This window comes from Elgaria multicarinata, chromosome 2 (genome assembly GCF_023053635.1).
Source record: "Elgaria multicarinata webbii isolate HBS135686 ecotype San Diego chromosome 2, rElgMul1.1.pri, whole genome shotgun sequence".
Taxonomy (NCBI): domain Eukaryota; kingdom Metazoa; phylum Chordata; class Lepidosauria; order Squamata; family Anguidae; genus Elgaria; species Elgaria multicarinata.
In genome coordinates, this window is record NC_086172.1 from 151,041,875 (window position 1) to 151,054,561 (window position 12,687).

The 12,687-nt window shown below is 46.5% G+C and overlaps 1 protein-coding gene across 1 annotated transcript in view; it reads left to right on the forward strand.

Annotated features, from left to right (window-relative positions):
- The first annotated feature begins 593 nt into the window (after positions 1-593).
- TSHR (thyroid stimulating hormone receptor) overlaps positions 594-12,687 on the forward strand; it is an 87,323-nt gene continuing 75,229 nt past the window's right edge. The window contains exon 1 of the mRNA XM_063147624.1: positions 594-769. Within this exon, the coding sequence (XP_063003694.1) occupies positions 594-769 (176 nt within the window). The remainder of the gene's footprint in view (positions 770-12,687) is intronic.

Consider the following 12,687-nt stretch of genomic DNA (forward strand, 5'->3'; position numbering starts at 1 on the left):
GAGCTTCACAGTTCGCTAGGAGCAGGTCCTCCAAATATGCCAAGCACCAAAAGGTGCCAGAATCCTCACTGTCCCTATTCTAATATATTGCCAATTTCCGCACATCCCGCCACCGGAGGGGGCCAAGCCTCTGCTTAGGCACCCTACTAGGGAAGTAAATTCTATGAAGTAAATTCTATTAAAGCATTGTAGATTTTGTACTTTGACCTGTTTCGACAGATAAACTTTTTTCTCCATTAATAAAGCAGAGGTTTTTAGAAACACATTGGTAAAACTACCACACTAAATTCCTTGGGATAGGAGAAGGTATATGGAGCTGGCGGTAGTGGCGCTGGTACTGATGTTGGTAGATTTAACAGGGAGGTAGTTGTATGGGATTGGTGTGCCTTTTTTTACCCTGTAAAAAAAGAAAAGTCTGCTTATTATATCCTGTTTCCTTTTAGGGAGAAGCAGGTGGAGGTATTCTTTCTTAAGAGACGCAAGCTTTCCTCTATCCTGTTCTCAAGGAAAGGAACCTGGTTCCCTCTTCTCCTCTTTCTGTGGAGAAGGGCTGTACAGGACAATGAAGTCGCTGCGGCAGTAGGCTCAGGAAGATGCTGTGGCTACCAGAATTTCTGCTGCTGCTACTTTTGCTGGAAATGGGACGGAGAAGTCAGGGCACAGAAGTGTGTCCATCATCCCTTTGCGACTGCTCGAAATGGAACGAATACAGAATCACCTGCATGGAAACACACTACATTCCCAGCCTCCCACAGAGCACCCAGATTTTGTGAGTATATGGCGCTTACGGTGGGGGAGGGCATGTGTAAGTATCTCAGAGTGATTGTATTTGGATGGGATTCATGTAAACCCACAACAGGTAAAGACAGATGTCGTGTTTTTCTGCGGCGATCTTGAGGACTCTCCAGACTCAACTAGACATGAGTTCAAGAACATTTTTGAATTGTGTGTTTCTGACCACCCACTGCAACAGCAGATCACCCAGTCCAGATTGAGACCATGGAATTGGGGGTGGGTTAACCCTTTCTCCACATTCTGTCTTCCTGGTGAACCCACCACTACCACCATCCCAGTTTTAAAATAAGTGCATGTAGTACCTTGAGGAAAGGAGCCAGTTAAAAGGCACAAGGGAAAGGGTTGAACTATGCTCCTTCATGCTATGGTCCTGATTCATATTGCCCCCTGCCAGCTGCTTTTCATAAACATAGACGTCATCAGTCTCAAGAAGTGATTCAAAATTGTGCTTAAAGACATACATAGTTGGATTTTTACTAGGGAGCATGTTTTAGCAGGACTTACTTCTGAGTAAACATGCTTAGGATTGCATGGTAAGAATAGCAGAGGGGAGGCTTGATTGTGTTTCTGCTGCTCTGTAAACAAGCATGGTGTGTGTGTTTGTCTTCTTCTGGAGCAAGCTCTGGAGACCACATTTTCATCTCCTGGAGTGAGGATTTCGAAGTTTTTTCACAGGATAGAGTTGGCTGTAAAGGATGCCCATTGGCTAGTGACTGTGACCAACATACCTCTTCATCCATTCCCTGATCAATTTTGCAACATTAACATTTCATTCCTTTGTTTTCTGGGGAAAGATTAATGAAGAACATGCAAATTATTTTATATATACCAGGTCCACACTATGTGCTGAGTCTGATCAAACACGGTTTAGAGCTCATTATCGAGCCTCCTCTATGGTGGTGAAGGTGGCAAAGAGACAGTTCTTTCCCACCAGCATTGCATCTTCACAGTGTCGTCCGGCGGAGCTTTTCCGGGTGGTTCGTGGCCTGTTACACTCTGGGCCAGGGCGTGAGATTGTTGAACCCTCGGTAGCTCACTGTGAAGAGTTTGCACGACACTTTGAAGATAAAGTCGCTCAGATTCGTCTTGAGTTGGACACCAAACTTAACACAGTTCCACTAATAGAGGCGTTCGGAGCGCCGTCTGGGCCAGCTTTATTGGATGAGTTTCAGTTACTGAGGCCTGAGGATGTGGACAAGGTGCTTGGCCAAGTCCGGTTGACCACCTGTGTGCTTGCCCCTTGCCCCTCATGGCTCATTACATCAAATAAGGAGGGGATCGCCGGCTGGGTCCAGGAGGTTGTAAATGCCTCCTTGAGAGAGGGAGTGGTGCCGGCCTCTTTAAAAGAGGCGGTAATCAGACCACTCCTGAAGAAGCCTAATCTAGACCCAGAGGATGTTAACAACTACAGGCCGGTGGCGAACATCCCTTTCCTGGGCAAGGTGCTTGAGCGGGTGGTTGCAGGACAACTCCAGGCATTCTTGAATGAAACAGATTATCTAGATCCATTTCAATCGGGTTTCAGGCCTGGTTTTGGAACGGAAACTGCCTTGGTCGCCCTGTGGGATGACCTCTGCTGGGAGAGAGACAGGGGGAGTGCGACCCTGTTGGTTCTCCTAGACCTCTCAGCGGCCTTCGATACCATCAACCATGGTATCCTTCTAGATAGGCTGTCTGAGCTGGGAGTAGGAGGTACTGCGTTGCAGTGGTTCCGCTCCTACTTGGATGGCCATTTTCAGAAGGTGGTGCTGGGGGATTATTGCTCTGTGCCGTGGCTCCTAAGCCATGGGGTTCCACGGGGCTTTATTTTATCCCCTATGCTGTTTAACATATACATGAAGCTGCTGGGGGAGGTTATCCGGAGATGTGGACTGAGGTATCACCGATATGCAGATGATACCCAGCTCTACCTTTCCTTTTCATCAAACCCTGGTGAGGCAGTGGCTGTTCTGAACCAGTGCCTGGGCATGGTAATGGACTGGATGAGGGCTAACAAACTGAGACTCAATCCAGACAAGACGGAGGTACTGTTAGCGGGTGGTTCATTTGTCCGGTGAGGTGATGTTTGCCCTGTCCTGGACGGGGTTGCACTCTCCCTAAAGGATCGGGTCCGTAGTTTGGGGGTGCTCTTCGATCCAGAACTGTCACTTGAGGCACAGGTGAACTCAGTGGCAAAGAGCACCTTTTATCAGCTTAGGCTGATATACCAACTGCGCCCTTATCTGGACAGTGATAGCCTAGCTACAGTTATCCATGCTCTGATAACCTCTCGTTTGGATTACTGCAATGCGTTATACGTGGGGCTGCCTTTGAAAACGGTCCAGAAGCTTCAGCTGGTACAAAACAGGGCAGCCCGCCTACTAACAAGGACTGGCCGGCGAGATCATATCACGCCAGTCCTTTTACAACTTCATTGGCTGCCAGACCAGGTCCTGGCCTGATTCAAAGTGCTGGTATTAACATTCAAAGCCCTAAACGGTTTGGGGCCAGGTTATTTGAAGGAACGCCTCCTCCCATATGTACCTGCCCGGACCGTAAGAACATCCACAGGGGTCCTTCTCCGTGAGCCCCTGCTGAAGGAAACGAGGCAGGTGGCTACTAGGAGGAGGGCTTTCTCTGTTGTGGCACCTCGGTTGTGGAATGAGCTCCCCAGAGAGGTTCGCTTGGCTCCTACAGTGTACTCCTTTCGTCGCCACCTTTTTATTTTCTCAGCATTTTAACACTTAATTTAACTTAAATGTAAACTTTGCTGTTTTAATCTCATATTTTAACTTATATTAATTTTTGCTGTGTGGTTTTATTCTGGTTGTGCTTTTTATATTGTAATTTATATTTGTGTTTTAAATTTGTTGGTTGTTTTTATGCTCTTCATGGTTTTAATTTTTGTGAACCGCCCAGAGAGCTTCAGCTATTGGGCAGTATAAAAATGTAATAAAATAAATAAATAAATAAATGTGGAAAGAATCTGCTGTGTTGCTCCAAAAGTTCTTTATTTTTACCTGAAGTATCTCAGTATATCAGGGTGTGTGAAGATGGTTTTGGAAAACTGCTAGGAGGGGCAGAAATGTTGTTAAGAGGTATCATGGCATTGGGGAAAATGGATATTTATATTCAGCGGTGGCGCTATATTTTGGACAAATGGGGACAAATGACCCCCCCCTACCTGCCCCCCATCTACCAGTGGCTGAGAGATCCTCCCCAAGACTAAACAGGAGTTACTTCTGTACCCCCACAACCAAGTGCATTTGCTCCACAGCTTCCAATTGCCACATGTGGACTTCTTCTGTACTCCTATAGCAATCTCAGTAGAACATTGAACATCTGTCCTCTGCCCCACCAGCCCCAATGGGCATCAGTTGCCACAGTTATTTTTTCTTAGGGGAAGGACTGGAATGAGAGTACTTCAGCTAAAGGAGGCCAGAGGCTCAGGTAGCTTCACAGATTCCTTTTTCTAACAAAACCCTTAATGAGCATGTCTGGTGCGTGTAGTGTACATGTGCGAATGGCAAAATGAAGCTCACACATGAAGTGTTGGCCTTCTAAAGTATGTATGTGGGCAGAAAGAATTTCAGCTATGGGGCAGTATATAAAGGTAATAAATAAATAAAATTATCCTGTGCAAATCATTTTTGATTTACACATAGAAGGGGACAGAATCAGGATCATGTCTTCTGCTGCTATCCCTTCAGCATGCACATAGAGAAGAATAGGCCAGACCAGGGGATGTTGCTTCCCCAGTCAGTCCCACCATGCAGAGGCGAGTGAGTGTGTTTCCACCCACTCCTGGCTTCCACTGCCCACACACATCCACATGAGGATGGAACGTGCAAATGCTGTCTGTGTGCCCAAAGTTAAATGTGCATAGGTTAAAATCACACTGTTAATTTCCTTACAATGCTTACAAATGTTTATAAAATACAACGGATTCGCCAAGTACACATACACACAGAGAACAAAGTAAACACAACACAATCACAACCAGCCTCATTGGAGCAAAAGCCATTGTCTGATGCTGCATCTCACAGAGCAGCTGAAGTCAGTTGGGCCTGGGCTGGGGAAGAGGACAGTTTGACTGGGCAGACTCTAAGAGAGGGATGGGAGAATTGTTGAGGCTTGAGCTTGTCGATGCTTCAAAGTTTGGTCCACCTCCTTCCCATTCCCAAATTTGAACTTTTTGTCATTGTTTGAATGGGAAAAGCACGCTCAAAGGCATTCTTTGCTTCCATTGATTAAAGTGTGAAATGTTCTTGTTTTTTTGAAGTGTACATTTTTCTAAGGAATACATTTTGCAAATGTGATCATAAGCTCGGGAATATCTGTGCTTTTGCCCCCAAAATACATTTGTGTTCGGGGGTGCAGACAGGGCATGTTGTGATCAGAAATGTATCAAAATGAAATTCTCCTATCTTCCCAGTCTTCTTTGCCTGCCTGTCTCCTTTCCTTCCCACAAGGAAGTTGGTGGTAGATGGACCTGCGTGGGGAGGGGACAGTTCCAACTCCATCTGGATGGAAGAGGGAGTGGTGCAGGATGGAAGAGGGAGTGGTATTGTCTGATTTGGTCCAACCTCTGCACAGGGACCTAAATGTGTAGGAGGAGGGCTTTCTCCGCTGTGGCACCCTGCTGTGGAATGAGCTCCCCAGAGAGATCCGCCTGTACTCCTGTACTACACTGTACTCCTTTCATCGCCAGCTGAAGACCTTTTTATTCTCTCAGTATTTTAACACTTAATTTTAACTTAAATTTAAATTTTACTGTTCTAATTCTGTATTTTCATCTTATATCAATTTTTGCTGCGTGGTTTTAGCCTGGTTGTGCTTTTTATACTGTATTTTGTATTTGTGTTTTTAGACTGTTGGTTGTTTTATTATGGTTTTAATTTTTGTGAACCACCCAGAGAGCTTCAGCTATTGGGCGGTATAAAAATGTAATAAATAAATAAATGGGAATTGTGCAATCACTGCTCTACGTATTATGCATTGCAATGCAGCCTTGTAAATAAGTCCACATGAGTTACTAGCCTGCAAAAAGGAAAGAAAAAAACTACTAGCATGAGGAAGAGGAAGGGACAAAGATCACCATCTCTCTTGCAACAGCTGACTACATTTCCATACTGGGCAGAAAAGGGTGAGTTTCCTCCCTTTTGCAGCCTACTTGGTTTCTTGATTTCCATGCTGGGCATAGAGGAGGGACAGAGTGCTCACTACTTTGGGGGGGGGGGGCTTAGAACAATAATGAAAAATGAAATAAATAACATTAAATTATAATCATTTCCACCATTTTTTAAGGCGCCTTACAGGCTACCTGCATGAAGGAGGCGGTGCAAGGTTTTACATCCTGCCAGCTGCTTGGGATCAGTTCAGGATCAGTACTCCACTAGGCTGGGAGAACACCCAAAAGCACCTGGTCAATGCTTAAATATAAGGCTGATGTAATGATTCCATGACTTGCATCAATGTGCATCAGTCCCTATGCAGATGTTCTTCTCTGCAAGTGGACCTCAGGTGTACTATGGGTATACACAGGAAATTGCAGAGGCCATGCACTCCACAGTTCATATGTTGTGGTGTGTCTGCTTCTCCTGACAGGAGTCTTAACACATGTGTTGGAAAAATAATGTGTAAAACATCTTTCAGACATAATGGGTAGCATTCATGAAGAGAGGAGCTAGAAAAGGTAGGGCATCCCAGGTTAAGAGGTGTTTTCTTTCTTTGTTTACACAATTCTGTTAATTGCAGTATCTACCTTTGGTTTTGTGCAGAATTCAGATCTGAGCTCTACACAGAGCTTTTCCTTTCCTGCTTTTCCACTACATAGCACAATCACACAAATGCACAAGTAGTTCTTTTGCTTTCAGAAATAATAATCCATTTTTCCTGCTCTAAAAAAAGCCAGGAAAGTGCTCTGAAAAAAATAGAAGCGAAACTGGAGGATTACGTTATTGTCAAAAGAACCCATAAACAACTGTGAGTAAGGAATCATGTGCACACAATAAATGCCTTGTGTATATATTTTTATTTATATCCCACCTTTTGCCTAATACTGGGCCTCAAGACGCCATTACAAGATTTAAAACATATACATTTAAGACCAATAAAGACAAATATACAGAAATTTAAAAATATATATACGTGTGTGTGTGTGTGTGTGTGTGTGTGTGTGTGTGTGTGTGTGTAAAATAAATGCCTTCTGTAGAAAAGCTCTAAAAAAATCTGGAAAGTGACTGGTATTGTACTTATCATGAATTTCTGTAAAGCCTGAGCTACATATTTGCAACAACAAAAAAAGTGGTGCATTCTTTTGGGCATGTGCAACTTCAGAATTCTGGTGAGGGATTGCATGGTCAAATGCTCTCAACATTTAACCCCTATGACCACCACCAAAACATTTACCTTAGAAACTTAACAAGTCAGGGTGATGGGTCTAAGCTGGGTTTACCAATGAGGTGTTAGTTTTCCATGTGTGGGAATGATTTATTTATTTATTTATTTATTTATATGAGATGGCGGTAGGAGCTTTCTATCCTGTGACCCCTTCACCTACAGTCTGAAGTAGCATAGACTTGGAAGGGACTTGGAGCTCATCTAATCCAACCTCTTGTTGAATGTAGGATCTATAACGCAGGATTCAACTACAGCATCTGTTACGACACCAGGCCTTGTCGCACACAAACCCTCCTCGAGCCAAGCGCCACCACTTGAACAACCTGAGGGTAGGGTAAAACACAACTTTTCCCTCATATCAGAGGGTAAAGGCTAGGATCTGAAAAGGTTTTACTGTGTGTGTAATAAGCTGAAGGTTATATATAAGGCGTTTACGATAGTAACTGTAGAGCAGGTGATAAAGCCAAGCAAACATGTGGTTTGAAGTAACAAAACAAAATAAAATGTTTATTTTTGTTTAACAGATCTTAGTTTTATTATGGTTTTAATTTTTGTGAACCGCCCAGAGAGCTTTGGCTATTGGGTGGTATAAAAATGTAATAAATAAATAAATAAATAGTTACTTCAAATTCAAGTTAACCTACTTAATCTACTAGTTTTAATAATGACAGTAATCTTAAGTCTCTTAAAATCTTATCTCCTTTCACTCTCCACACCACAGACAATCCTAACTGACACTCCCCACTCCCAACTCACCAGCATTTATACTCCTCCCCCCTTTCACAGCATCATCAGCCACACCCACTCAGTCCAACATTCTCCACTCACTAGACATACAAAACCGGACATACCTAAAGGAACAGAACTGTGGGGTAATGCCACAGCATCCTTACCAGGTATCCACCCAGCCTCTGTTTAAATACTTCCAGCAAATGAATTCTGTCTGTTCCAGTGATGAACAGCACTTACCACAAAACAAGAAATTGTGGCTTCCAGACGAGGGTTTTAATGTAAAGTAACCCTTCCTCGTTACTGGAATTTTATGGACGATCTAGACAATGTCTCCCAGGTGTAGCCATTCCATATTTTCTTTTCCCACAAAACATCTGTTAAGGGGGAAAAGATGGAAATAGCTGCACGGTGCCTTTTGATTGGTAACACTAGCAGGTGTCCATCTGAAATCACCCCATGAGTGGAATTGTCTCTCTTCTTTCCCTTGTGTGTGTGCATATGAGGCTGAGGTTTGCTAGAGCATCTACATATAATGACATGCCATGGTTTGTCATCACATCAGGGAATGTTTAACTATTGTTAAAGAGCTGTTATCTTTTCCTGTTTCTGGTCACGGTGTCCTTCAAACGGGCAATATTTAAACATGATCTGATATTCCCTGTATAGTTATATATGTTGACCCAAGAGGAGGTGATTATAGAAAGTCATCAGTTTTATGTTCGTGATGGAATTGCTCTGTTTGACTCAGCGATTCCCCGGCCAGAGAAGGGAGGTCTGACTCAACCAGCCCAGACACACACCCCTTCACTGCCATTTGTTAACCCTTTCAAGTCTAGGTTCTCAAGGAAACCATGCCACACTCCAGAAATAGGGACCAAACACTTTTATTCTTTATATTACACACTCCCATAAAGGTACACACATAAAGGTACACACGTAAGAGGTTTTGGGGGAAAACACGGACAAAGGAATAACACACTTAGGACAGCAGGGACTAATACCTCACGCTCCCCCTTCACATGCTCAAGCCTAATAGAATTCGCACTCACTCCCCACTTAACCACCCCCACCAGCTGTAACTCCAGCAAGGTCCTTTGCCCAATTGTACCCAAACCTAACTAAAACAAAACAAACATATAATTCTGTGACTCAACCTCGTGTTGCTCACTCTGACTTGACTTTACGCCACTCAAATTAAGACTCCTTCCCTCAGCGGCTGCGTGGGGCCTCCGCCATCCAGCCGGTCCGGCCTGGATGCTTTGACTCACCACACACACACACTGGACTCCTAGCACCCACAGGTGTTAGGTGCCTAAGCCTTTTATCCCTTTCTGGGACCCCCTTGTCACCAGACCCACCCTGACCAATAGAAACCCCATAACAACCCACACCTCTCCCGAAGGGAGGGGGGAATGCTCCCAGACATTGCACTGCTGCAACTTGTTACTCTTCCTGGTACTAGTCCAGGGAGGTGTTATCAGATGCCAGGCACTTCTCGCCCAGCGCAGCCTTGGCATTTCTCTTGCTACTCCATTTTCAGACACAAACAAACCCCTCTCCCTCTCCCTGGGATGAAGCAAAAGATGTTCTCTTAAAGGAACCATGGGCTCAGCCCATGACAATATTCTTTGATTTTTATTTGTGTAAATTTTTTATTTATTCAGTAAAACTCTCCTGTTTTACTGAAAGCAAGCACACTGAAATGTTGAACAGGACCAGAAGCAGAATAATGCTTTTTATATAATTTCTCCCCCCACACACCCCTATTTTCTCCTTCTTTTGGCCATGTGCTTTGAGAGTTGCACCATAATGGATGCTTTTTGAAATGTTTTAAATAGATGGGCCATTCAGGTCCTACTTATTGTGTGTGCTCAGACTCCAGGGTCTGTAAAGCAGGTTTACAAGCTACAAATAAAGCTCTAGAATGGAGGAAGATGTACTTTACCTTTGAAAACTCCAGCACTAATTAGCTTCTTTTAAATGTTGGCTCTAATTGCTTCAGGAATGGCAAATGAATTTGTCAACTTTTTTAAAAAACAATAAATATTCCAGGCCCTCCAACCTTTAATTAGCATTTTCCCAAGACATTTCTGAATGATGCATCATGAATTTGATAAATTGCCTGTATGTCTAGTATATTATAGATGCTATATAAATAAGAACTTATATATACAACATTATAAATCTCCCCCTCTCTTTTTCCATACACATAAATACATGCGCACATGCACACACATGCATGCACATGCACACATTCAAGCTTGATTTTTTAAAAAGCTAGTTCTAGCTACTCTGATGACCAGTGTGGTGTAGTGCAGGGCTCCCCAATCTTTTTGGACCAGTGGGAACATTTGGGAATTTGAAAAACTGTTGCGGGCAACACTACAAAATGGCTCCCATGGAGGATGTAGCTAGTCCAGAGGTGAGTGGGGAGAGAAATAGAGTCACTAGAGACTGTGAAGGAAGGGAAAATGGAAAGATTTGTTTCCTGGAGTGCCCAATCTTTTGACCAGACAGACCATCCCACTTTGCTCTCTCTCCTTTGCTCTCTCTCCCTTTCTCTCTCTCCCCCTCCCTCTCTCTCCCTCTTTACCTCACTGTTTCCACCTCACTACTCCTTTACTTCTAGCCTCACTCTTTCTCTTCCCTCTATCCCCTTTGCCTTGTTTTCCCTTCATGCCCACTGAACAGCTGATCAGTGGCTAGTTCAGGAGCAGGTCCTATTGGAGGTGTTGACAGGCACATTGGGAACCCCTGATGTAGTGGCTAAAGTGTAGTGGCTCCCGCACTCATGCCATCGTCCCATGAAGCCAAATGTTGGAGATTTAGGACAGCTAAAAGAAAGTACTTCTTCACATAGGTGGACTGTGAGATTTGCTTCCACAAGACGTGGTGATGGCCACCAATTTGGATGGCTTTAAAATGGGATTAGACAAATTAACGGAGGATAAAGCCATTAGTGACTACTAGAGACGTTGGAGGAATTTATTTATTTATTTATTTATTTATTTAAGGATTTTTATGCCGCCATTCAGCCAAAAAAGGCTCTCATGGCGGCTTACAAAGGTATTTCTTGACAGTCCCTGCCCACAGGCTTACAATCTAAAAGACATGACACAAAAGGAAAGGGGATTGGGAGGGAGGAGGAGGAGGGGGGAAAGGAAAGGAAATTCAGGCACTACAATCTTAGTTGGAAAGTTCAGCAGTTACAGGTGACAGCAGGAGGGAGGGGGCTCTCAGCTGGAGCTGGACCCAGGCACAGTGGAGAGGTGCCTGGCTGCTGCTTCCTCCCTCACTGGTGGCCTCTCCAGGGACAGTTGGTAGCAGGAGGGAGGGGGCTCTCAGCTGGAGCTGGACCCAGGCACGGTGGAGAGGTGCCTGGCTGCTGCTTCCTCCCTCACTGGTGGCCTCTCCAGGGACAGTTGGTAGCAGGAGGGAGGGGGCTCTCAGCTGGAGCTGGACCCAGGCACGGTGGAGAGGTGCCTGGCTGCTGCTTCCTCCCTCACTGGTGGCCTCTCCAGGGACAGTTGGTAGCAGGAGGGAGGGGGCTCTCAGCTGGAGCTGGACCCAGGCACGGTGGAGAAATGCATGGCTGCTGCTTCCTCCCTCACTGGTGGCCTCTCCAGAGACAGTTGGTAGCAGGAGGGAGGGGGCTCTCAGCTGGAGCTGGACCCAGGCACGGTGGAGAGGTGCCTGGCTGCTGCTTCCTCCCTCACTGGTGGCCTCTCCAGGGACAGTTGGTAGCAGGAGGGAGGGGGCTCTCAGCTGGAGCTGGACCCAGGCACGGTGGAGAAATGCATGGCTGCTGCTTCCTCCCTCACTGGTGGCCTCTCCAGAGACAGTTGGTAGCAGGAGGGAGGGGGCTCTCAGCTGGAGCTGGACCCAGGCACGGTGGAGAGGTGCCTGGCTGCTGCTTCCTCCCTCACTGGTGGCCTCTCCAGGGACAGTTGGTAGCAGGAGGGAGGGGGCTCTCAGCTGGAGCTGGACCCAGGCACGGTGGAGAAATGCCTGGCTGCTGCTTCCTCCCTCACTGGTGGCCTCTCCAGGGACAGTTGGTAGCAGGAGGGAGGGGGCTCTCAGCTGGAGCTGGACCCAGGCATGGTGGAGAGGTGCCTGGCTGCTGCTTCCTCCCTCACTGGTGGCCTCTCCAGGGACAGTTGGTAGCAGGAGGGAGGGGGCTCTCAGCTGGAGCTGGACCCAGGCACGGTGGAGAAATGCCTGGCTGCTTCTTCCTCCCTCACTGGTGGCCTCTCCAGGGACAGTTGGTAGCAGGAGGGAGGGGGCTCTCAGCTGGAGCTGGACCCAGGCACGGTGGAGAAATGCCTGGCTGCTGCTTCCTCCCTCACTGGTGGCCTCTCCAGGGACAGTTGGTAGCAGGAGGGAGGGGGCTCTCAGCTGGAGCTGGACCCAGGCACGGTGGAGAGGTGCCTGGCTGCTGCTTCCTCCCTCACTGGTGGCCTCTCCAGGGACAGTTGGTAGCAGGAGGGAGGGGGCTCTCAGCTGGAGCTGGACCCAGGCACGGTGGAGAGGTGCCTGGCTGCTGCTTCCTCCCTCACTGGTGGCCTCTCCAGGGACAGTTGGTAGCAGGAGGGAGGGGGCTCTCAGCTGGAGCTGGACCCAGGCACGGTGGAGAGGTGCCTGGCTGCTGCTTCCTCCCTCACTGGTGGCCTCTCCAGGGACAGTTGGTAGCAGGAGGGAGGGGGCTCTCAGCTGGAGCTGGACCCAGGCACGGTGGAGAGGTGCCTGGCTGCTGCTTCCTCCCTCACTGGTGGCCTCTCC